Here is a 26,454-nt window from a genome sequence, read left to right on the forward strand (position 1 = left end):
AAAGTTATGTATGCTTTTCATCGGTTCGATAACAGCTTATTTCTACCCACAAACAAGGCAAACTCCAACTTCTCATGATTTGTAAAACTCGCTCTACGTCACACGATATTGTAAGAAGTTTTGATGCGTCCTGCAAACAGCAGCCAATTTTCCAGTTCACGAACAAACCAGAAGAAAAAGAAAAAACAATCAAAGATCTGTGAGAAGGATCTGTACGGGGCTGTTCCGGTCCAACGGTGACAACAATATAATTTTCCACTTCTCTGCACCGGGCCAACATCATTGAAGTCCTACTCGGGGGGTCTAGCTTGCGCTTTCCGCGAAATCCTTTTCCGCTGGGATAAGCTGATTAATGATGACCTCCCCAAAAAAGGGAACACAACCACTCATCGCCAATACACAGAACAAACCCGGGGGAGCGGCAATTTTATGATGCCTTCGATCACATTATTTCTCACTTTCATCGCACCGTGGTTGTCGATTAGGAACGAACTGGAACACCGGTACGAAGGGTGCTGTGTGCAAAATACTTTCACTTTTACGCTTTCCCTTTCAACACGGAACAAGGCGGCTCCATGGCGAAAGCGGGACTTGCTCTTTGTGAGGGAAGGCTGATGGCGAAATTATGATGGCAAGTTTATCGCACGTCCTGTGTGTCGTGTTGCCGCTGCTACTACTGCTGGAGCATAGTGAAAGAAAAATCGATGTACGTGCCATTTAGGATGTTTGGTGTCAGGGAGGAGTGACTCGATTTCGTGTGGAGCTTTGTCAGTGCAAATGGGTAACACACTGCTCCGGCAAAGGTTTTCCTATGTGGTGGCACTCCCCCGGAAGCAGGAAGGATTGTGTATCGCTCGGGCTGCCAAATAGATGGTGAAAAAGGCGAAGAATAAATAACGAAATTTTACGAGAATTGACAGGACATCATGGTGGGGTGTAGGCGTAGGAGTAAATGGGATGTGTTGGAGGTGTGTGTGTATGGAGCTATCTAGTTTTACGACGAGAATGTTACAAAACCGTGCTACCTTGGTATTGCTTCGATTCGAAACACTGTATAGGGACTTTTCAATAGGACATGCTTCTTCAGGAAGAATCTGGGTAGGTTCCAAGGACCATCAGCACGGTACTAGATCGTCCGAAAAGGGCCAGTTTGCTTGTGGTTTACCCACCACAAAGAGAGCGATGTGACTTATCTCGATGGATGGAATAAGGCCCGAGACGTCCGGCAGTTCATCCGCGCGCAGTTTTACGACTTTGTTTGGTCGGCCCCATCGAGTCAGGCCCTCCAGGGAATTGGCGGTGACCACTAAAGGGCCTCCCCAGCGCACGGGAATCGAACGCTTTGGTTTACTGTTATGTGCGAGCTAAATTGGCATCTCAAAGGATCATTTATTCCGTGGCAATTGTCTGGTCGGATGGAGTCGATCGCTTTTTCGTTGGACACGTGTACCACCTAGCTGGCTATTCGGTCGGTAAGAAACAACGACCAACAACCGTAGCTGTTCCCTGACAGTCAATATCGACCTATCGAAATGGTTCAATAAATAACCTTACCGGTTTGTGGTTTGTTCCACCGTTCAGGGTATAAATTACGCCAAAATGGGCTTCTTTTGGTAGGTGTTTGAGGTCGTGTAGAATTCCGGTGTTATTTAAGTATCGAAATTCTTCATTAACCGAACGCCAAAGCACTCTGCAGCAATGTTGGAGTGTTGGATTTGAATATCCTATCGGCAATCCATAAATTACCCAAACACGAATCGAACCGAACGGAGACGGGTCGTAAATTTATTGAATTAATTTTACGACTCCTGCTACTTCTCGCGTTGCCTGAGACTTCAGAAGACTTCCAGAAGAAAATGCAAAAATCTGAGCAAAATCTGCTGGGGAGTTTCCCAACTACCGTACGTCAAATCCCTTATCACCGAGCCCCACATTTTGTTGAGGTCAATTTATACTATCGAGCACAATATTGGGCGTTGGATTCGGGGCTTTGGAAATTGAACCAATGCAATATTCCGTTCAAACACTCTGTGAACACCCAATCAGACGACACATTCGATGGTAACTTTCAATTTCCAATGATAAAAACAACAGGCAGCAAAATACTGTCACTCAGGCTCAGCTCAGGATCGTAAAGGTCAGACCCACCATAAATATTCATCAGCTGACAGGCAGCTGAACGCTCACTTCTAAGAAGAGAGAGAGAGAGTGACATAAAGTGCCACCAATGCTTGCATGTTTCGCTAGTCAAAAAAAGCCAATAAATAACGATGCACGACAGAGATAAATGAAATCCTTGCTCTCGCGTGTGTGTGTTTGTGTCAACTTTTCCGTACAATACAACTCGTCCTTTTCGAACGCCTTCAGGCGGGCTTGAATTCGCCGCGATGGGCAATTCATCACCACACTCCTTAACCTACTTTTAAGCGGGGATTTGTTTTGATCTGAGATTTGTGCAGAAAAACAGAGAGAAAGTGAGAGAGAGGAAGAAAAAAAGTTCACCAAACGCCCATTTGTAATTACTCAGGCTCTTGTCGGGCGAACGATATCTGGCCCTGATCGGTGTGGCCAACAACACGCCTCCCGGGCAGTCAAATGTTTACTCACGCATCATCAAACACATTCGGGATTCGGTCGTGGTTGCTCTGACCCATTTCTCACTAGCAAAAAGGGAAGTGTACTGCTAGCCATCCCCATACTAGCCATTAGGTTACCTTCCGTTTCGGTTTGGTGATTTTAGCTTGATCTCTAATATTTCATCCAACGCACGCTTAGTAAAAGCAACGAAATCTCCAATTCCTGTTGCTAAATCCTGGGATGGAAATTTTCGCTTTCCACTCTTCGAATCCGTCTCGCTTGATTCAACTGTTTTTTAGTTCCATTCGCTAGCTTCCGGCGGTACAAGGAAAAACGGGGCTCAGATCAAACGGGTCCTATCTGTTTTTTATCCTCCCGTTAAAACACACAGCTTTTCATCCTCCCAGCACTGTCCCAGCGGCTGTTGTTGTTGCTGACGGTGTGTCTCGCTAAATTGGGATTGTGAGCATTGTTTTAGCGCCGAACCAATTAATTAGGGGAATTATTTGGAAATGAAATTAAAATTTAAACTTCCTCCCCCAGGGGAGCCGTATTCTGGGCTTTTCAATTTCGAAAGCGTTGTCTTTCCTTTTTTGTGACTAAGCGGTGGAGCATTGTACAGTTGTGCAAATAGAATTACTCACAGGATCAAACGGGCATCGAAATGGGTCGTCGTTTTTGTTTTTGGGCAAATTATGACAACTGCTTGGCATGCTTTCTACGAAAAATTCCGCAAAAAGTAGTAATACCTTTTACAATCATTTATCCAGGGCACTTGATTGGGAACATGTGGAAGCAAAAAGAACTATCGCTTTTTGTCGATTTTATCCACCTTTTTGGAATCGATTTTTATCTCTTTCTGAATGCCCTGGTTCAAGAGTGGCACTCGGGAAGAGAAATATGAAGTCCCTTTTGACCGTTCAACACGTCCGAAGAGTACTTAATCCCCCTCGCGTTTTTGGAAAGCACTCTTGCAGACATACACTCACCAAAGAGCACACACACACTCACTCGAAAGTGCAAGCGTGTGGAGTCTTCATGCACTTAGCCCATGTAGACTGAACTAGCTGGGAATGGTGTAATCCTGCGTTTGTTACATCATGCGAAAAGGGGAGTGAGAGCGAGGAAGAGATTCATTGCCGTGTCAGCCATCGAATCGATGCCAGTAGCCAGACGACAAATGGATGGAGTTTTGGGACACAGAAAAAATACTGTCCCACCCATACATCTGGTGCTGGTGGGTCCTGCCATGCAGGATAGATGTCCTTTCTCCCCCTTTTGAATAAACGAATGTCTGTCGTGTGTGTGTGTGTGTATGTCCATGCAACAGGGAGCGTACGTCCACTCTCAATTATGGAGATCATAACGATTCATATCTATATCCCCTCCTGTGCTCGTAAGCTGGTAGATATCCTCCCAAAAGGGAATGGAGTCAAAGATGAAAACGGCCACCCAGCCGCTGAGCCGGTTTAATGGAGGGGAGATGTAGCGCAAAAAATCACGACTCCACCAAAACGGGAAGGGGTCTTTGGAGCAGCAGTCCTGCTTTCATTTGTCATTTAATACAATTAATAAATCACTCGTCCGGCACTGATCCCATTTCCTGGTGCCGGGGCTGTGGCATCATTTCGGTGACCCAATCGTCATCTGATGAGGGCTTCATGTCATGATTACGATGGAGAGGTTGTTTTTTTACCCCAGGATTTGTTGTATATGATGTAGTGTGATGGAGGAGATGAAGTAGTAGACATTCCGGTGGGAAGTTTGGGATTGAGAGTTTTTAAGAGCCTGCACTTCAGTAAAACCTCACAATGGGATTTTGGAGGAAGTTCTAGCCCAACTGGATCCATGGGAAGTTTCAGTTCAATAAAGGGAATTTTCAGAAGAGAGAGTGTGTGCTACTCGATGAAGATTTGTTAAATGACACATTCGATAAAGGATACATTATGGTCCATACTCAATCTTGCTCCATTAAACAAATGGGATTGTTGATGGCTTTATAAATGGCTTTGAAATGAGTTGATGATGGAAAGCTATTTTTCTTTCGTTAAGAACATAGTTTATGCTTTATTAGAATTCATTAAATACGAACTAAAAAACTGCCATAAAATAAGAAAAAAAGTTTTTTTTATTAAATAGCCTAAAAGTATGCAATTGATTGAACAGAAAACGCCTAAAGTTATGCACTGAGAACAAAACACGCCTAAAGTTATGCAAAAGCCATTGCAATTCCTCATATTTGTAGCTTGATTATGAGGGTTTTTTTACATGAGCGTATGTAGATGACTCAATTATGAAAAGTTTGACCGAAAACATTATGAGCTCACCAAAAACACCATGTTGTACAATTAGCTGAAAACTTTCGACATCTTCATGTCACACAAGTTACGGCTTTTGTTGTAAATTTCGTCACAAAACTACCAGTGGCGAGCTTGGGGCATCGCAACCGAACATCATATGCAGGGGTTTTCATACATCGTCCGTTCCTTTTGGAACTTTGCCGTCCATGTGTAATGTCCAGAACCATTCCCTAGTGGTCGCGCCGGGGATGTGGAACGTATGTTCCCTTTCCCGCATGTCACACGGGAGAGCTACGATCCCATCTAAGAGGGAGGGACAAAAAAGGGTTTCCCTGGGAAGTCTCCCACTCAGTCGCAACCTCAAAATAAACGCATTGCGGCGCGATGGCACAGCAGCATGGGTGGCAAAAATCAGACTGTAATTCTTCCACGCGGAAAACGAATGCCGCTCGAGCCTTCTCCATTCATATTCATTCTGCTCGAGGTGGAGCGGGCGCGTGCTGTGTACCGTAGGGCAAATAACATTCACACACGGCAAGGCCTTCCAGTTTCGTGTTCTACTGGAGGTTGATGAAGTTCCCGGAAAAAGGGAACGCAGGGCATTGTCCTCTCTTTATGGTTGGAACGCAGCCTACTGTGTGTGTCTGAGGTGAAGCTGAGAAACGGAAGGGAGTCTGCCATTGTTTTATGAGTCTGCAAACCCCGGGCCATTGCTTCACCAAACGGGGGAGGCAGGAACTAACGAAGCGCAAGGCGAAGGACTGCTTCCGTGAAGGTGTATTGGTGTTTCAGTGTGTATGTGTGTGTGTAAAAAGTGTGAAAAACCTTTTACGGACCAGCGTCAAAAGAAAAAGAACGCTGGCAATAAGAATATTTGCATGGTAAACATTTCACCATCACCAAAGGGAACCGGTTTCCCTTGCTAAACGGAAGTTACTGAGGAAAGCTCTTGCGAGGAAAGGGGGAAGGACTGGTTGGGGAGAACAACAGGGAGAGAGAAAACACCCCCACCGCCCCTACTTTGAACTATGGTCAGATGGAAGTTTATTTGCCTATGGCTTTGTTGGAGAACGCCATAGGCTCGAACGTCCTTTGCTGGCGTGTTTTCATAAATTTTCATTTCCGCCCAAAAGCGATGGAAAAAGCGATGGTTTCTAAGGCTGGAAAAGCGTTGCTGCTTTTGGTAGAAGCAGGCCTAGAGACGATGCGTAAGCACGTGAAACACACACACACTCACTTACACAAAGTCAATTTGTTTGAGGAAAAAACCTGGGCACTTTGCTCCCTATTCCCCGGTTCCACTTCGCTTCCCGGAACGTGGAACCGGAAAGGTGCCGATGATACCGGTGTACGAAGGTTGGCAGGCAAGGCCATTCGGACGCAGAAAACACGGTGTGAGTTTTTGCAATTAACTCAAGTACTTTATCCATGATTCATGGAGGTGCTTTTCATCATCGAAATATGCTTCCCACCCCCTTTTGGGTTTCCTACGGGCTAAATTACACCGCGCACAAGAAACCGTGACCGCCCCATCTCGTCAGCTCGTCTTTCGATGTGTAAGGTAAACCTTTGCTGCTGTGTAGTGTAATTAAATCAATTTTCCCAGCGTAAAGGAAAGCGGTAGGAGGTTGGTAGTGTTTCGTCTTGAAAGCGTCGCTCTGCCTGGTCGTATTAATTACAGAAGCCAAAGGGGATAGAAAAGTGTTTTCCATCCCGTTTGGCTTGCGCTACATTTTACCGAAGGGCTATAATCCTTTTTCTTTCATACACACTCACACACAAACATGCATGTACTTGCCAGGAGCTGTACAAATTACTTTAAATGTCCTAAGACGGATTATCCGTCTGTCCGTTAAAGGCGGCGGTTTCGTACAACGCCGGTGAAAGGGCTTTTGAACGGTTCAGGTTCAAGAGCGCCGAATGAAATGGTTGGTTTGTTGGTGTTTTTGGCACGTAATGTTCTTAGGTGGGCTAAAGAGAATAGAGCGAGGGGCTGTTGCTACACGCTTTGTCCACATGCTGCGGTTTCTTAAGGGCGCGAAATGTTTTCCCTTGTCCTTTACTAAGAACCACACGACGACGCTTCGTGGAAGCTGCGGTTACACGTTTACGGTGCTCACAGCAACAACAACCTTTTCCCCCAGCCGAAGCCGAAGTGTAAAGGTTTATTTATGTCCCATGTGTAATTTAAACGTACGGGAAAAAAGGTGTAGAATTCCTTTGCTTTCTGTGTGATTGGCCGCCACGTTTTGTGATTATCTTGGATGGCACTACACAAGGAATTTCTACTTCCAAGAAACCACAACGAGGACTTTCGGTGGGGAAGGTTTTGATGTTGACTCTTTGGTCCTGGATTATACTCCGGGTTACGGGTATCTTTTCGCGGTTTCTCAACTGCCTAACACACAAACACTGTTTAAACATTCACAGTAAAGACTGATAAGGGTTCTGTAGGCCTCACATCGTCCTCGGAACCGTTACCTTTGCATTGCAAAAAGATTCGTTCGTCTGCTACCTCCATTACCGTTATCGAGTTCGTGGTACCGAAAATGACTTTCACTTTCACAACCTTCTTCCGGAGTGAGTCCAAACCTGGTCTGCCACTCTCTAATTGCACAAGACATTTAAAAGGAATTAAAATACGCCAACGTATGACACTGGATGTTCCTTATCTTGGTTTGTGCCTTCTTTCCACTTCCTAGCCTTAGTACATGTGTGGGTATGTGGAAGGATTTTCTTTCAATTTTCTTGCTGTCTGAACGGCGGCAGATAACCTTCCCCAACTTCTGCACGGTCACATCACGGTGATTTATTGTGTTTGGTGGTGTGTTGCTGGTGTTGGGAGCAATCGTTTGTTGAAAGATGGCTGTGTGTGTATGACGCTCTACCCACCAGACTCTTCGTAAAGTGTGAATAAACTTTAAACAGGTCTATTTTGTACCAAAGGTTGCATACCTTCAGGCGCAAATGTATCACCCGTAGATAGAAGAGTAAAATAAGCTCTTAGGCCTTTTGTATATGAGTTGGCAAGGGTTTCTAGCAAGGCTTATGGTTTCTGTAATCAAAGACATTCATTGGGTATTCTTGCAGCATAAAGGCTAGCGTGATGCCACCGTAGCAGGACCAGGCTTTGTTTGTCCACGAAAGGCTATGCAAATATTTATCATCCGATAGATGGAGAGTCTTCCACGCCATGCTGATTGATTGCAAACCAAAGGATGAGGATTAGATAATTAATCAGTATCGTATGGAGAGGTACTCGAGCGTTTCAAGCTTCAAGAGCCTATGATGTTTCTATTCACAGTGATGAATAATAGTTATGATGAAGGAAGGGATGAAGAATGTATAACGTCTGCATAGATAATTCTCATTTAAACCACACGTTTGAAGCTTTGTTTTAATCCACACACTCCCAACACCATACAGAACAAAAAAAACTCCATATCCTTCAGTTTATTCCTGGACCTCTTCTCACCAAATACAAATTCCATTCACACACCAGCGCATACCTCATGCGGAGAAGCATTTTCTGCATCATTGCGCCCTTCTCTCAGCTCCGCTTGCGCTCGGTTCATTTTCCAATGCGACAAATTCCACGTTCGTGCCGTAAAAATAACATTACACCATCCGCCCTCTATCTCAATTACACTCGAGCTTCTTCCATTTGCAATCAAAACCCAGGAGCATCCAAATTTGAACGCTTCAAGCGCTTTCGCAAAACAGCGGCATTCCAAATTTCGTGTACGGATGAGTTGAAGCAAAAGGGAGCAAACCGTTTTTCAACCGGGCCCGGCGTTTTGTGTTGCAGCCGAACGGGGCAAAACAGAAACGATTGGATAATCTGCAACGATAAACGTAAAATCGCTTGTCCGAAAGAATCCAACGATAGGGACATCACACAACGGGTAGGAAAAGCGATGCGCCTCCGGGCTTCCGGAACGGAGGAAAGAAAAGCCCTGAGCGTCTTATTTAAAATTCAACCGACCATACCGAAATCCAACCCAACTCCGACTTTTGATGGGAAGCGTTTTTCTTCAAGAAGTGCAAGCTAACTTGTCTGTCGTGCGAGTCGAGTGACCATCAAATCTCATATCCTTTCTAGTGTTGTGTGTGTGTTTGTGTTTGGCTTGCCGTAAGTGGATGAGTTCGAATTTTGAGTGGCTTTTGACCGAGAGTGAAAGTGAAAAGAAAGCAAACTTCTTCAAAAAACATCAAAGCAACGCTTTTTTTCTAAAGTAGGCGCTGAGTTGTCGGGGTGATTTTGGATTGAAGTGTTGCTGTTTGGATGTGCAGTGATGTTCCAATTCCCTTCAAAGTAGGCCTGTCAGTGGTTGTGTTTGTGGCTTTCAAGACGTGTTAGGATCCTCCAATATTGGAGCAGTTTTAAACCCGAAGAAAGCAAATAATTTGAGTGATATATTATCCCGTCCCCTAACCTTTCAAGGTGTTCGTATTTTAGCTCTTTTTGTAAAATCATTGTGAAACATAAAGAAAAGGTTTGCGTGTACCCAAACGGTGAGATGTGTAGTTCGGTGCGTCGCTGCCATCAAGCACCGGCCAGATGATAGCGAACGAGAGCGCTAGAGCGAACGCACCACCATCGGCCGGCGACTGTACCGGTGGTGTCCCACGGGAGTCGTTGTCATCGTCGTCGTCATCGTCGTGCCCGGGCGCTGCTGAAATCAACACGGGAACGGTCAAGCGACGACCGACCTCACTAGAGGCGAAGGAGAAAACACCCTCACCGACCGGTGCACATCAGAGGGGAATAGAAATTGAAGTTTCCTCCAACACAAAAGAAAACATCGAGCAGCAGCAGCAAAATGAAAAGCATCCTGACCAGGGGACGAACCAGGGTAGTGCGAATGATACGTCCCGTGTGGTGCAGCGCGAGGGTTCGAAAAAATCTCCCGACCGTCCGCCAAGCGCGGAGGCAATCAAATCTTCCTCCCCTTCCACTCATGCCCAGCAAACGAACGTTGATAGGAGAAAAGTGCTGAACGAATCGAAGATACCCGCTACCAAGACGACACGGTTGGACGAGCGGTTAAAGTCCAAACTCAAACCGCCAACCGCTCTACAAAGGGCATCGAATTTAACGTCTTCCAAGGGTGATGTGAAAGGTTGTTCCCCTGGGGTGATGAAGAGCAGCACTGGGGTGAGCGTTGGCCAGCGGGAGAAGAAGGTTAGCTCTCCTCCTAGCGCGTCCGATCCGACGAGTGCGGGACGTACAGCGAAGAAAGTTTCCTTCATACCGAACCTGTCCATGAGTGCCGCGACGGTCACGACACCTGGTGGCAACGTTCGCACCAGCGCTGTCAAAACGATTCTACGCACTCGAGCACAACAGCAGCAGCAGCAGCAGCAGCAATCACAGCAGCAAGACAGTACCATTGAGTACAAAGAACTGTACCGCGATTACCCACTGCCCTTACCGCCCTATCGTGATCCACCACCGGCACCGCCGGCATCCACCAACGTAGGAACCATTGGGAAGCAACGACCGGAAACGAAACAGATATACGACGAACAACAACAACAGCAACAGCAACCTGAACCAGCCACCAAAAATGAAGATGTCAGCACGGCCGTCCGCTCCAAGCTGAAGGGCTTCGGATTAGGTAAGCTGATATCGTCCCACACCGGGCAGGAGCGGCGAAACACTAACAATTACGTCACCTTGCCCCCGTCACCGAAAGCGACACCGAAAACAATGTCTTCCAAGGGAGCGTGTGTGGGGGGTGATCTGCCAGCAATTCCTCAGGTTACTTCAGTACCGACGGCAGGAGCAGGTTCACTCCCAACAGCATCTGGTGGACAGGAAAAAGCATGTCAACGCTCTCCAGACGATATCCTCTCCAAGCCGGAGTTTAGTTCCTCACTGTTTAAGAACCTTCCGGTGCGCCAGAAGAAGGGAACAGTACCTCATCTGGAGAACTACTGTCTGTTTGACCCGTCGGTGGACTTCTTCAACGAGAAGGAACACAAAATGCGTGCCATCCCCGAGGCGGTGGAACTAGCCGATCAGGTCCTGTATCAGGATCATCTCATCTACGACGCGGTGGTGGATCGAGACTCGGACAATTACTTCACGATCGAACCAGAATCGTTGGAGATTGAGGTGAAGAATAGGTTGTCGCTGGAAAAGGTGGAGGAAAAGATCGATGAGATCTTCAACAAAACGCGCACCGCTTCGTCGTCTTCCACGAGCTCCACAAGCGGATCGAGCCCGGACTATCCGTCCATGTTTAACTCGGTCATAGAAACGCCGTCCTCAAACCTGGAGTCAACGGATGAGAGTGATTACGGGTTTCGGAATCGTTTGATGGAAAATTTGAAGGTGCTGGTGCCGAAGTCTATTTCGGGCTCGATTCCGGACGAGAATGCCGAGGTGCAGGAAATACCGGACGAGGAGGCAGAATTGGTTGAAGATGCTACGGTTGCACCCTCCTCATCTTCCGACTATTATGGTGTAGTGTTGAAAGCAGGTCCTGCCGCCGCCGCCGCCGCCTCACGGCTTGAGCGAGTTCATCAGCAGCAATCAGTGTCGCTGCCGAACTCTCCCCTTATTCAACATCGCCTCCAACAACAACAACAGCAGCAGGCGATGAAGCAGCAACGAAAATGTGATGAATCATCATCGTCCTCGTCTTCTGCAACCACTTCTCCTCCCATCACTTCCAGTGAAGGAACAGCCCCGCCAGGAGCAACACTTCTCCGACAGAACACCTTCACGTGCTCCGGCAGCACGGTAACGCTTGTTGGAGAAAGCACGACGCAAGCCCAAGGGACACCAAAGGCAATCAACGCCTCGTCCGCTACTACCGAGCAGGACAAGATGTCCGTTCAGAAGGTGACAAAAATGAAATCCGTTACGAGTGTGCTCGGTGGCAACCACCAGGTTGGGAAGGTGGCTAATTTTCTTCCCCTGCTCCGCAGCACCTTTGCGCTGGATCCGCTCAAGTCCAGCTTTTCGCTGCCCCAGCTTCCGACGGGAGGCGGTCCAATGGGTCGTGCTAGTTCCGGTGGCAGTAGCGCTACCGGAGCTATCAGCAAGGTGCAATCGCAGGCGATAGCGCCTCACCAACCGCGGAACGGTTCGCTTGATTCGACGCCGTTGTTTAACCGTTTGCGGAAACGGGAACGGCCGCTGTCGAACCATAGTGATGCCGATAGTGGGTTTCTATCTCCTGCCACACCGCCCGACTCGAACGGAGCGTCCATCCTGGCAGCCTGCGATGAGGTGATGGATCAGGCAGCACAAGGCACCGGCACAGCACAGCAATCAACGTCCGATGCGGTCGTCCTGGAGCAGTGCGACAGCATTCAGGAGCTTATACAGGTAAATGCCTCAAATCATTTAAAATAATTCCACTCGCTCTGGGTAAATGATTCAAACCGTGGAGCCGCCGGGAAGTGAATGAATGATAAATGTTTGGGATGAATGTCAGAGAAATTCGAAGATTTGAAATTCAAATGGCACAGCAAGTTTGTTGCTTATTTCGAGCACTCTAAACAATCTCTCGACTGCATAACATTATTCTGCAGGAACTTCTGTATGTCAATATGAACCAGGGAAAAGTGAAACTCATTCTTGTTTTCCTCAGTTTTCCAACCGATTTCATTTCTCCTTCGGTACAAGCGCAGGGAACTCCACGTCCTCGGTGTAGACAATTTCAATAATAAATATAGAAGGCTGGAAGGAAAATGCATATTAGCAATTCACCCTTCGTATTGCTCATAAATTCGGCAGTGTCTGTGACGAGGCGGATTTCAGCCTTTCAGATGTACGCACCGTTTGTAGATCCTTGGGGGACCCCTTTGGCTGCAACTTGCCCCGAGCATTAGCGTGAGTCTCGGTGGCTGGGGGATGGCAGAAGATCCAACGAAATAAAAATCGCTTCCGGTGGCATGAAATTGCTGCTCCGGTAATTAAGGCTCCAAAATTGGCTTCGTTTCAATTTCGTATTTTTTTGACACATTCTACTGGCCGATTTTCTTCGAGCAAGAACACCGCAGATTGGACGCCAAAACGTCCCCCAAGCGACGAAGTCAACGAGCTGGATGTAAATTCATCTCACTCAAAGCTTCCCTTGGGCATATTTTAACTGCACTGACTAATTTGTTCGCTATGATGGAACGATGTATGTTTGCAGAGCAGGATGTGAATCTTCCCGTGCTCCTGGGCATTGGAATCTTCAAAACGGGGGAGCAAACATCATTTAAATATAGGTAGTAGAAAAATGTAAATTTCTCATAAATTTTGCGTTTCAATTACAAGTTAATTATGGAGACGCCGAGTCCTTACTAAACGATTGAAATGTTGCCGCCCCAAAACTAGGCGCTGTCCCGCTCGGCCCGCGCTTCGAAACGGTTAGTTGGCTGTTGCGAGCAATCGACCGTGTAGGGCTGGGCGAGTGCTAATTTGAATTTATTTCCATAATTTCCGCAAACGGAACATTTGGAGAGGAGGTTTGGAAGAGTTCATTCCATGCTCGCTCTACCAGAAGTGGTCACTCTCTGAAGTGGTACTCGACTGTGGCTTGACGGGAGAAAGGAGTTGAAGTGGACGTTGTTGTGATTAGATTTCGATACAATTATGGCTCCCCCTAGTGGAACACATTTCGGCGGGGGTTCTGCTTCTCCGGAGACGAGTAATCAATTAGACGACAACAACACCGTGTGCTGATCGTTAGATTGATAATTGATTCGATACCAATTTGCTGCTGCTGCTTGGTTGTTGGAATAGTTTACATGCCACAAGCACAAGAATGTTCCGACTCACTTACTGCTGAAGAGCTTTACTGCCAGCGCTGGTAGGGAATGTGTGGTCGTTTCCACCATCAGAACATGTCTATTGGATGTCCGAAAGACGACTCCAACTCCGGGGGGAACGGTTTCCGATGGGTTCGAGTAGCAATAATCGTAAATAGTAATCATTATTAGCTATTAAGTACAAACCCAAGGTGGAAAGGTACAGCCAATTCGTGGTTTCTTGTTAGAATATGCTGTGTATGCTCGTTTGTAGGCAGTTGGTTCAGGGTTTTGAGAGTTTGGGAGAAAACAGTTGTTTGTGGTAAGTTTTCCCCAAAAGTGAGAATCATTCAACTAGAACCGGATTGTTTTTTGTACGTTCGCTTTCTTATTTGGATCCAATCGACACGCAGGTGGGGAAGAAAGTTTTTCAAAAGCAATGGAGAAAAAGTTCCTATTTTGTTGGCTCTGTTCGATTCCCATCTGCGGTTTACAGCATAGGGTTTTGTTTCTGAAGGGTAGGCTGTTACCGAAACACCGATAATCGTGTATCCGTTCTATTCCCTTGCATCGTTTCGGTCAATATCTACAACCTTAGTGGCAGAAAAAATACAGATTGGGGTTGAAAGAGGGAGTTCGTTTGTTTTTTTTTCCCTAAAAGCAAAATACAAGCGACCAAAGGAGATAATTGCAATTCGTGTTATCACGGCACAAAAAAGGACATTGTTTATTGGGCTTTGTGCTGTTGTTTTCCTCTCCCTCTTCATGCGGGTGGGATATATTTACATTTCCTTTCAATGGAGCACCATTTTCCCCAAAGGTTTTTGTTGTGTTTGTTTTAAAATGAAAGCGAGCTGGCGCCGTCCAATATTGAACCTCCTTAGATAACACGAAAGAATATTTTTTTTTTGTTGCTACATTTTTCAAGAGCATCTTTTGTTCCATGAGGACGCCTTAACGCAGAGGGCGGTTCGAACGATCATTGCCATTTAATGAAGAAACATTGTTAAAGTACATTTTATTGCATTTGCTTCGCGCTGTTTACACGCGCCCGGTGGAACCGCCTATCCAATCGAAGATTGAAATTTACCTCCACTGGGCGGACTTTATGCTACGGGTTGACCGTGTTTTGATAGCAAAGTTAGCGAAGCAGCATGCGGTGTATTTGTGAGTGCGTTCCGTTGGCAACGTAAATTGGTCCGCGTTTATGCCACTCGAGAAAAGATATTGAAGCGTTGGGAAGGTGATCTTGTAGCAGTTTTATTATCCCATACTTATCGTGTGGTACAGGCTTGATGGCTAAACTTTGAGCAATGAAAAAAGTTCCATTTCCCTGCTGTCCAAGGAAAATTGAATTTTGATAAGCTTGACGGATAAGAAGAACAGAGAGATACTTTTTTTCGTGGGGTGCGCCAGGTGACACGGCTATAAAAACGGTTTACAAGCGTAAGACAAAACTTTGCTTCTTCATTTGCATAGCTTTGGGCGTAAAAGCTTACACTTGCAACTCCTAAAGGTATGCAATTTACACACATTATGCTACTTTTAAAAGGTATCTAAATCGTGTAAATCGTGTATTGTATTCGAATGATGTTTAACGTTCCCTGTACCATACGGACTACGTTACCTTTGACATTTATTAGATTGTTTCTGTATGATTTATTAAATGTGGCAGAAATATTCAAACTCATCCTCCAACCATTAAGCAGGATTCGATGTGGAATGTTATTTCGTTGTCTGTTTGCTTTCCAATTTCCCATGCCCACACCCTCCGCACCATATGCTAATGTGTTATCCTACTGTCATTACTCTAATTTCCTCTTCCAAAGCATCTCCAATTCGGTGGCAGCGTTTGGTAGCGTTTCAATTAAATTAAAAATTCCCACCACCGTAGCGCAAAGCAAAACAAACCTCCGCTACGAAAACTACCCTTACGCTGTATGCTAGGGTAAAGCTTGGACCTCACCAGTAGTTAAAACAGTGGTTTTTGGAGGCCTGCTGTTTGCCCGATTTTTTAGCGCTATAAGCAACATACAAACACACACACGAACCCAAACGCATTTTTACGGTTGGGCGAGCACTTTTATTAAAAAATAAATTAAACAAATAAATCATGTCGTTAATAATGTTTTTGCTTCGTGCATGCGTACACCCCGTGGCATGTAGACTGGGCAGAAGGGTCCGAGTGTGTATGGTGGTTTCCCCTGTTTGGGATGCATTCGCTGCTACGTCAACTAGCGAGTGTCAAACAGAAGTCAAACGCCTCGAGTCAAGCTAAGAGATTGTGGTGGCGCGGGGTTTTTAGGTTAGGATTTTAATCAGATACAGCGCGTTATCATTTCGCTTCGGGGGATTCACCAACGCTACTGTAGCTGCACAGTTGTTGGTAAGGAGCGGGACCTTTGGGCTGCTGCAGAATGAATCGTCATCATCCCACCGTCAATCCATCGAAATGGACTACAGCCACCGCCATGTGCGCTGCCGTGTGTGTTTGTGTGTCTCTGAGGACATTAAAATAATTCCCTCGATTCCATCGATTCCAATTCCAAGACACTGGGCCCACCCTCACCGATTCGTTCGGGCTGCAAAGCGGACAATCTTACAATTCTAGGTGGCCGAACCCTTCGGCCGTTTTTGTTCAATGTCATCAGTGGCAGAATATAAGGGGTGCGACAGAATTTCCCTAATGATTGCACGAGCCGCATCGACAGCGATTGACGCGCGGGGATGCAGGGAAGAAGCGTGCGGCATAACAACCCTCCTCCCGGTCGAATGAGGGTCTCGACTGTAACGTATTATTCCCTCTCGGGAGTTCTTGCACTGTACCACCGTACCTATCCCTCGTGGAATTCGATTGCGTGTGTAATGGAACTAGTGCTGCGAGACAATTTTTCACATCGTGACTATCGGGGGAAAATTATTACACTCACCCCCTTGTAGACTGCGGTGCAGCTCAGCTGTAAGTGTCGAAGGGGTGGCTGAAAAACGAAAAACGATTAATGTGCGCATCCGGCGCGTCGGTGCTCTGCACTGTCGGGCAATTCCGATGACATATAGCAAATTGTTACAGACCATTTTACAACCACCGATGGCACTTTGGCTAAGAAGGCCATCGGTGTTGGTGTGTTATGCGCTCGGCAGCGTGAACCTGCGCTGTAATGCTTCGAAGGGGGTCACGATGCTATTACATGGACAATGCAGCGGATGAGCCACCATATTCTTATGGGCTGTTGTTTTCAACAAACGATTTATCATTGGAATTGATTTACGCAAATGTGAAAATATGTAAAGCTTAGCAAGGATGATTTACGGCTTTGGGCAGATTATAGTTGGTTGGGTGAGGTGCATATTCAAACGTTTCATTTAAATACAGTTTAATCTAAGGACGATTATTGTTTGGATGTGTTAGGGCATCATTTTCTTGAATTAAAATGCAATAGAATTCCATTTATTATTGAAGAATGAAGACTTCAAACTTCCAATTGTCACAGTAATCTTTGGTTAAGTCCTTGATTTTAATTATACCGCTGAATGACTTCAATGGTAAAGCGTATCTTAACAATTTCAATTTCATCCCTTTGCCGGATGTACTTAAACACTTCCACTTCCTGCATTGTGCTATTCTAATGCAAATGCATCCGTTCCGACCGTGACTTTGACGTCCAGCTACACCACTGTGCCGGGCACGTGCCAACACCTGTCGTCGATAAATCTTGTCACTCCCCGCTCTGCACACTTGCACTGTAAACTTCTCTACATTGGCTTAATTTTCTTTCGTACGTACGGAATGCTTTTAGAAAGAACGTCCTTCGGCGACGGGGACAGCTGGAACTGCCACCTAAGCCACCTTATAATCCTACAATCGTGTTGGTGGTGGTTGAAATCGAAAATCGCATCAGAACGATAACTACTTTTCCTCTCGCTTGGCAACGAAAGATTGACCCGCTCACTTCCCCCATTAGTGGCACGTGTCATCGCAACCGTTACGGTGCTCTACGTTAGGATGCTTCTTTCCGGCAGGCGGAAAATTAACTCAACTAGTGGGGGTTGAAGAGAGAGAGAGTGGGAGAGAGAGAGAGAGACACACACAGCCGAATGAGCCTTCTGCCAAGTGTCAGTCGGCACGTGACCACTGTACTGAGAAGAATGGGACCAGTCGCATCGGGTAGCGAGATTTAACGAGAAAACCGAACTCAAACTGCGGACAAGTGTGTAATGCAAAGACATTATGAAAGCGAACCTGTTTGTGTCTGTTATTATTCTGTTTTTCTTTGCAAAGAGTGAACTGCAGATACTCTCTTTCTATATCATTTGAAGAGTATACCTCTTTTTTTCGCTATATTCTTACAAAGTAAGAACGAAAGGACTTTTGAATTAAGGTTCAAAGCTTTTGAATCTTTTTTAAGAAGAAGTATAAAATTACTTTTATTTATCAATGCTTAATAGCTCTGAACATGGCTAAAATGTCATATATATTGCATAAATATAGGCGTTTTATAGTTGAACTTTGCTGTCTTCAATATAGACAATATTAATTTGGGTTTTGTTTTGCAAGAATACTAAAAACATTCCACATACGTTTCAAGGAAAACAAACAAACGGTTTAAACCAAACATGTTTGGAGAATTGTGTTTGCTGTACAAACCATATTATGCCTTCTTTCTTTTTTTCCTTTTTCCTCCCAAGAAAGTTATCAATATGGTGAACCCCACGAGCGATCCTTGTCACTACAAGCAAACGACTCATTTGATTAGCCTCCATCCCGCTGCCCGAACATCAGTTACGCCGCTTTTTTCACGCAGTGCAGGTAGAAACGCACATTCACGGCAGCGACCGCGGCTGGGGACCTACATCAGCATTTACCAGCGCCACAGGGCAACAGTGCGCCAACATTACACATGTAACGCAAAAGTCTGCAAACAAGCATTCTACAATACCTCACGCCAATCCGTGCCAGCGTTCCGCGTGAAACCGTACGACCATTTTCCACCATTTTGCCAGTCGGCATAAGTTTCTGGCCCCGGCAAGGAGATTGCACCCTGCAGCGAGCTGGGTAGAATAAATTTATTTTCCCCCTCCATGGACACACAACTACAAGGCGCCCACGACATCTTGCTGGAGAAGTTTTCCTCCTCCCGCGGCCAATCGCCATGGCATTGCACAGCGAACGGCAGCTCCGTAGGTGTTTGCGTGTATTGTGAGCCAGACTGCTCTCGATGCCGTAGGATGTGATATTTGGTGCGGGTTCTAGGTTAGGGATGACATCAAACGCTGCTTTAAAGTCTTCGTTTGGTATCTCTTTGAAATGTTCTTGCGGAAATGGGGAAATATTCAAACAGAGTGTCAGTAAAGGTGGGATGAAATCAAATTTTCGATCCATTACCGGGCGAGATAAGGTGCTGTGATAAATAAACTCATCGGCAGAATGTGTGATAATTGCTGATGGAGTATCGCAAGGATCTCCCAAGAATGAATACAATATTATCAGTAAAAGACGTTTGGGTCCTTTTCCAGGATTTGTTACAAAGGCAAGCCTTACTCTGAGTATTTGCAAACGATTTCCACATCGTCCTCTTGAGTCATCTGTGCCCCTCTGTTAAATGCTCCAAAGCAACTCCAGGAAAAAGGGAACAAAATCGGCCTTTTATTAAAAGTTCCTCACGCCCTCCATTATCTATCCATCCCCCCACGCTACTAGCGTGTGTAATTGACGTATCCCAACAGCCTTCAGCTTTTGCGAGCATAATTTAAGCAAAAAGTGGCAAAACAAATTACTTTTCCGTTGGATTTTCCTATCCTTCTCCGCTCATCTTCTCCAGGGAATGGAGAAAAAGATCCACCAACCCGGAAAGAACGTCCTTTGTTCTTCGTTTTGTAAGCAGTTCCGCGAGATATTTTGCCCCTTGCGTCGCATGAATTGGACTGGAGCAGAAATCAAATTTCTGTGGTTTCGCATCATTCTCTTTCAAAAAGGTCGGAGTTTAACGCACGATGCCTGGCAGACAAATAACCCTTGAGGCATTTCGCTCACTCGTCGAGGGCGCTGCTTCCGGTTGGAGAAGAAGAAGAAGAATAGCATCAAAGTTCACATTACAAGGACGCATCTGGGTGCGCTGCTTTTGTTGTGGCATTTGTTAGAGAATGGGGGAAAAAAGGGGTCGTTGGCCTATCTCCCGAAAACTGGCCTGGAATTGCTTTTTGGGCCGCATGTACATTCTCCACCGGCATTTCGCATCGGACTGAATGTTTTTGGAGTGACTGTGATGAAGTTATTTTGATTCTAATGCTTGTCTGTTCTCCCGCCCGCCCCGATTGCGGACGTTCAAAGCGGCGCAGATGAGGCGGCCGCCCTGCTGCTTATTTAGTTAATTAGAGACTGATAAACATGAAAGCATAAAATGAAGCATAAATTCCCCGAAACCGTTTTCGCGTGCCACAGGGGGAGGGGTGGGGTAGGTTGTATAAAAAGAGGGTGTCATAAATTTTTATGAAAATGCGCCACAAAGTTCTTGTGTTTTTTTTGTCTTGTTCGCTCTCCTTTCTGCTCCTTCTTCTTGCTTGCTTTCGGGGAGCCGTTTTAGTGCTTAGTAGTGGCATGCACCAGGCGGCATGGTTTAATGTTGTTCGGTTTTCACTTTGCAATGCTCCACCAGCTCCCCGCTCCATCCCAGAAGGTTGGTTCCATGCTTAAGCTGAATGGAAAAGTGGTTTAGAATGAGGAAAAAGAGCAGCAATAAACATTAAAAACGTGACGCCATGTTGGTCGCCCGGGCTTAGGGATTATGCTAGTCGGTTTGTGGGGCTGGAGGGGAGGGCGGGGTCGGTAAAACAAAAATATTCGCTACAAAGTGAGTTATGAAATGTTGGTCCTCCCGTCCGGGGGGAAAGGTTCAGTGCTTTATGTTTTTCAGTGGACCCCGATGTTAGAGACGCACAAATCAGACCAAAAGCGAAGCGGGGGAGGGCACCCGGAAGTTGCAATAATCGTATTTTACTGCGGCCAGGTTATCGTTTTTTATTCGACAAGAAATGGGACCTTTCTCGCGTCCCTGTGGCTGTGGAATGTCATAAAGCTAAAATTGTGCCATTTCGGATGGGAAGTTTAATCACCTTCCAGGCGGGTTTTCCAAGTGTGTCCAACAGCGTTTGTTGGATACTTTCACCGGACACTGGTACAGGATAAGGGTACAGAGAAAAGTAGAGCTTGGCAATGTTTGGAGGAGAAATAAAATCCAGCAGGAAAATAATGAAAGAGGTACTTATTCTTGGAATGGATTAAAATAAGATTTATGAATTTTTGTAATCTGTTTTTCTAATTTTAAAATTAATCCCTTCAAAAAGGCTTATTTTGTTGAGTAGATTGCATACAAGCAGGCGTTTTATTGCGTTAAAGAGCTAAACGCCTGAAGTTATACTTCTCACACTGCACAAAATATTCGTTTAAAATCTTCACACATCATCCATTTTAGTGATTGAATTAAGATAGAGTAGGCTTAAATAAATTTTTATATTAAAAAAGGACTTATTCCGAGTTCGGAATTGAAAATAATTTTCTTAAATGTAATTAGCATTCGCTGCTACGCAGAAGCTGAACATTTATTCCGTAATTTACAGTCTACGCTCGAGCGATTGGACCGCCCGGCTCTTTACAACTACAAAACCACGTGATAAGTATTTTACAGCACAGCAATCAAACGGGATATCATTCCATAAAACGAAGCCCGAATGAGTGTGCTTCCTTATCGCAATGCTTACGCTAATTGAGGACAACCGGGCAACCTTTTGCATACCCGGAAATGTTAATGCCTGCACCCGAAACGTGTATCGTGTGGCGTGCCCAAAGCATCGAAGGAACCCCTTGATTCTTTTCCACCTTCATGGGGGAAAGTGAAAAGTAATTTCATGAAAACATCCGGTTTGGAAGGAAACCCGCTCTCTCGCCGGTTTGTACCTCGGTTTACGATCACACTTCCGGAAAAATGGTCGTTTGGAGAGCGAGGGAGTTACAGAAAAAAGAGATGCTACAAATGAGAGGTACCGGTGGGACTGAGGCCACACACGTTAACCGAACACTCCAGGAGCTTGCTTGCACTCTCCCAACAGTCGTAAACGGTTTCCTAATATGAATTTTATTATCACCACTATCATGAGTCGACTAGTTTCGCTTTCACCGTTTGACAAATGTTCGTCCGTATTTTAACGGCCTCTGCTGGATGGGTGGGTGACGCTTTTAGGGCCTCGGTGAAGGCATATCCCCTTGCTCGTGTGGTGTATTGTTTCGCTCGGATTATGATGAATGGCGTGCGCTCGATGGTATGCAGCTCGTGAAATGATTATTTCTTCCAATGGCGTTGGTGTGCTGTTGAAACCACACGGATTAAAGCGTAAATAAAATCACACTCTCACCCCGTCAACGCTGCGCTCCCTGTGTCTGACCTTTAACAGGAAGTGGAAGTGGTGGGTGTACCAGCACGCGAGGAGATATCCTACTCTCCACGGGGAATGATGAACATAAATATTTTATGGATATTTAACACAGAGAATTGCTGCTGGAATGTTGATCCAGTAGACGAAAGGCCAGGGTTTGATAGTTTACGAGCAACTGACATTCATGCTACTCGCCTACCGGTAGGACATTGGACGGACAGGCCCTTTACTGGTGTGCTGGGTATGGAGAAGCAGGCGAGTAAGACCTACGTGTCGTGTTGCTTTAGGGACTCGACGGACTATTATTTAGAGGCATTCGAATAGAGCTCTAGGAGCTCCAACCTCAATCCGGAAGTGAAGTACGGAAACCAGTTCATGGATATTCGTGCCAGGGAAGGATTAGCCACGGCAAATCTAATCTAGCTTCCTGGACATCTTTGCCGGGAAGATGTATTCCGTATGCAAGGCCAACTGGTTAACCTGATAGAAATGGAAGACTCGTTTCGTTTGAAACACGAGTACTCTGGAGATTTATGTCAATTTTCTGCCGGAAATAAGAAGAACTTGAAAGCTTCTAGGTGTACAATTCTTCTGGAATATCTTTGAAACGGTCAGCATTGGAGCGAATTTCTTTGGAGTACGGCTTTTTGAACATACGAAACAAATGTATTCCATTGCCTGCTTCTAAACTCCAAACATGTTGTCATTCGCTTCCGGACGATTGTGTTTATTCTCCATTGGGCTGCTGTCGCTACTTCAAACCTGCACCAAATGGCAGCTCAGCTTCGGTGAAATGAGCTGATGCAAATTGGCTTTCCCCGTTGATTTATGGAGAGAACAAGTTGTCCATGTACCGGAAATGATTATGACAGTAGGGGGAGGGAGGAAGCATTTGCAAGCCGGTGAGCTACATGAGCTGCTGAGCTAGTGGCAGGATATCCTCAGGAACAAACCACAATCACCCGAGTGTTTTTGAACAAAACGGGGGGAGAATGTTTTGTTTGCTCGGAATCAAGATCCCTACAGGCTCCCCAGCAACGGGTTACCGTTTCGAGTTGCGTTGCAATGTGGTACGAGACGACCACATTCTCCCCCGGAGCGGTACTGCTCTTCCCTTCTGGTTGGAATTCATAAAATATTTAACCCGTGCCCGTGTTTGATAGCGCTACCGAGGCACGGACCGCATAAGGACTTTTGCGGGGGTATAAACGTTGGCGAAAAGATCCCGATCCAGGTTTTGGGGGTGCGTCTATGCTGTCTACGCTACGCAGCGTTACGCTTTACGTATGAAATTTTATATGTTTGTATAGTACCTCTGCTGCGGTGGAACATCAGTGTGTGCAGGGAGCGATGTTTATTTTTGCATAAAACGCCAGCAGCCTGCCGCAGGCCTGGAGTTCCAAAGAGCGTACGTAAATTGGGAGGCTGTGTACTCTCTGCTAATGAAGTCACTTACCGACACATCTGGCCATGTTCGGATCAAAAGCAGTAGAGGGGAAGCTCAGGCACAGCCAGAGTGTTGCCAGAGTGTAAAAGTGTGTTACAATCAACCGTCAACCTCGTCTCCAGTCCTCCTCCAGCTTGTGTGGAATATTTTCCGAAGGGGTCGAATGTCATGCGGGATGCCGGGTGCCCGTTGTAGATCGTGCTCTTCTCGATGGCGTTGGAGTTTTTGGCATTCGGCGCGCTCTCAGTATTTGGGGGAACGTTATCGCCGTAAGGGGGATGAATAAATTATAATTGAGCAATTGTGCTGAACCGATACGGCTAAAGCGGTTTTGCATTGGGATAAGCGTAAATATTTGCTGTTCGAGCTGAAAATGATCAACTGGCAAGACTTGGAGGGTGTGTGTGTGTGTGTCAATTAAGGACACATTAGACGAATGAAGGATTTTAACGAGCAGCATTATGGGAACGGTAGCACGTTTTTTGGGGGTACTTTATTCAGCTCTGGGCTTCAGTTAAGACGTGATGACGTCATTTTGGTTGAATACGATTGTTATTCTTGAAGGTAATGGCTGTCTTATTGGCAATTCGCGCGAATTAGCTACATCTTACTGAGAATCAGTTGATTAATTAATCCAGCAGCCTGCTGCCTGTACAACAATTACAAAACCTCTTGTCATCGTGTTGTTGTTGTTGTGTTGTTTCGCTGTTGATAACATTGCTCCAGGTGTGCCCCATTTCCCCCAAATGCTCAGACAACAGCGCAGTGCGAAGTTGTGGGTGAGAAAATCCAATTATCATGCAAATGAGACTTCTGCCTCTGTCAGTTCCTGTCTCCGCGAGGGCTGCCCAGCGGGAGATCGAAAAACAATTTCCCTTTTCGGCTATTGTGTACACTTTCTCCCTCGCTTTGCAATCAGCACATCGGGGCCTTCTGTGGTCAAATTAGCACTCATTAAAGGGAATGTACTGAGAGGTTGAGATGAGTTTTGGTTGCCTTGTTCTTACCAGCAATCCTTAGCTGTACAGGCATACTGGGTACTCCTTGTACGAATCAGTCACATGGTGGCATATTGCTTGTGTTGAGAGTGTGTGTGTGTGTGTACGAGGCAGATAATGATGCCAAAAAAGTAATTATTCTCCTTAATAAATTATCCGAGGGGATGCTTCCGGAATGTGCGAGTGCTTCCGGCCTCATCATCATTGAAGGCAGTCGGTGGGAGTGAGAACAGATCGCAGAAAACTGGGAGCATCATGATACAGATCCTCTCGTTTTGGAAGCTGATTTGACATTTATGAACATCGAACGAGCAAAAAAAAAAACAAGAAAATGATGGGGAAAATTGCTTCGCTCGTTTTCCCTAGCTGGCTTCCGCTGAAGCATGTTGTCTCGTTCGTCTCGAGGCTGCAGTGGGAAACAAACGAGGCCCCTAAAAGTTCGCCCTTTGAAATCGACCGGATGTTGCAGTCTTTCTTATCGTGTAATCGAAACCGATGTAAATTTTATTGCTATTACACAAACGGGACCGATGATTGCCGACCGGTTGACTGACATTGAATGAATGCGCCGGGGGAGGGTAGAAGCGTTCGTTGCGGTTCGGAAGTCTGACCTTCCGTTCCGATACGCAACATCAGTCGCTGCTGAGCTAATGGTATGGAAAGAGAATGATTCGTTCAAGGATCGAACAAGACAACCGGCTCATTCGTGTGTTCCCGCCCAAACTCCCCTCAAGAACATAAACCATCTGCTTGAAGCATGTTCGATAAATTTGCATTTAACCAGCCACTTACGTGGAAATGTGTTGGAGCTTTAAACGATAAAATGTGCAAAGAGTAAAACACTTTCCAAACTAGGTCATCTCCGATTGTGCCGATGGCATCCGATGGCGCGATAAGCATCATAATGGAGGGGTACAAAACACCTTCAAACATTAACGCTTTTGTGAGGGAAAAGGGGGTTTCCCGTCAGTAAAAAAGAACCCTGTACCGCCCAAGACCATGAAAAAAGGGTGTCATGATTCATTATTCACACCGACACTACTGCACTGGGCGGGTGGAGCGCGCACCTTTGAAGGAAATCCGGAACAGCACGATCCCCACACCTTATCAGCGGAAATCACAGTGCGTGTGCCGGATGGACTGGAAAATCAATTATCCTGACCTGAGGGGAAAGTGTTCAAACGGGAGAAGAAAAAAAAAGTTTAAGAAGTGTACAATGTTCGTCAATGCGTCAATTTGAGGCGCCCTGCTAATGAAAGGATGCTCAGTGAGCAAAAGGTAGATGAAATGAATGGATGTGGATGAATTTTCTGTTTTGCTGACACGCGAAAGGATGAGCGGTGGTGAAAGAAAAATTTAATTAAAATATGGTAATTACATCACTGCTGCTTGTCTTCCATCACGCGATGACACGGATCGGGTAGGAGGGAACCTTGTTAAAAAGAACGAAGCAATTGTCTGCAAGGCTTAAACAAGAAAATTCATTTAATGGTGATTGCAAAGCTATGATCCGTTCGAAATCGTTCGCGCTTTAGAACAACCTTCCGCCAAGCTCTGACAGAAAGCGCCAAAATGTATGCAACCAGCATGACAAAATTGCCATTTTAGAACACTTTGCTTCATTTCGGATCTTGGGTCCTCTTTTGCGTTTGAAATACGTTGAAAATGTCCCTCACTTCACAACAATCTGTTCAATTATCCCAGGAAAAAAGGTTTCCAATCGGGAGTCGTTATCTGTCGGATTCATCGCACAAATCAATCAATTAATTAGTGGTTACAGGTTCCACAATCAATGTTCTATTAAGTCTACTAAATCTATTACATTCAAGCTATGGAAGCTATCTCTTCAATCGACGGTTGAACTGCGCTAGGATATTGATGACTAAATGGGATTTTTTTCTTCTTTTCTCCATTCTACATTCACAGGTAAGCGACAGCAATCAAGATAGCT

General features: G+C 45.7%; 1 protein-coding gene across 6 annotated transcripts in view; it reads left to right on the plus strand.

The window, feature by feature from the left end:
* Positions 1–26,454, plus strand: part of LOC1271327 (protein sickie) — a 279,487-nt gene that overhangs the window by 56,353 nt on the left and 196,680 nt on the right. For 2 of the 6 annotated variants that reach the window (XM_061659105.1, XM_061659106.1), the window contains exon 1: positions 9,342–12,219. The exons of 1 other annotated variant lie outside the window; for it this stretch is intronic. In XM_061659105.1, coding sequence (XP_061515089.1) covers positions 9,439–12,219 — 2,781 coding nt within the window. In that variant the 5' untranslated portion in view covers positions 9,342–9,438. Of the gene's footprint in view, positions 1–9,338; positions 12,220–26,454 lie in introns of those variants that run through there. 3 more of the 6 variants (XM_061659107.1, XM_061659108.1, XM_061659104.1) reach the window with 2 other exon arrangements.

The sequence above is a fragment of the Anopheles gambiae genome, chromosome 3 (genome assembly GCF_943734735.2).
Source record: "Anopheles gambiae chromosome 3, idAnoGambNW_F1_1, whole genome shotgun sequence".
Taxonomy (NCBI): domain Eukaryota; kingdom Metazoa; phylum Arthropoda; class Insecta; order Diptera; family Culicidae; genus Anopheles; species Anopheles gambiae.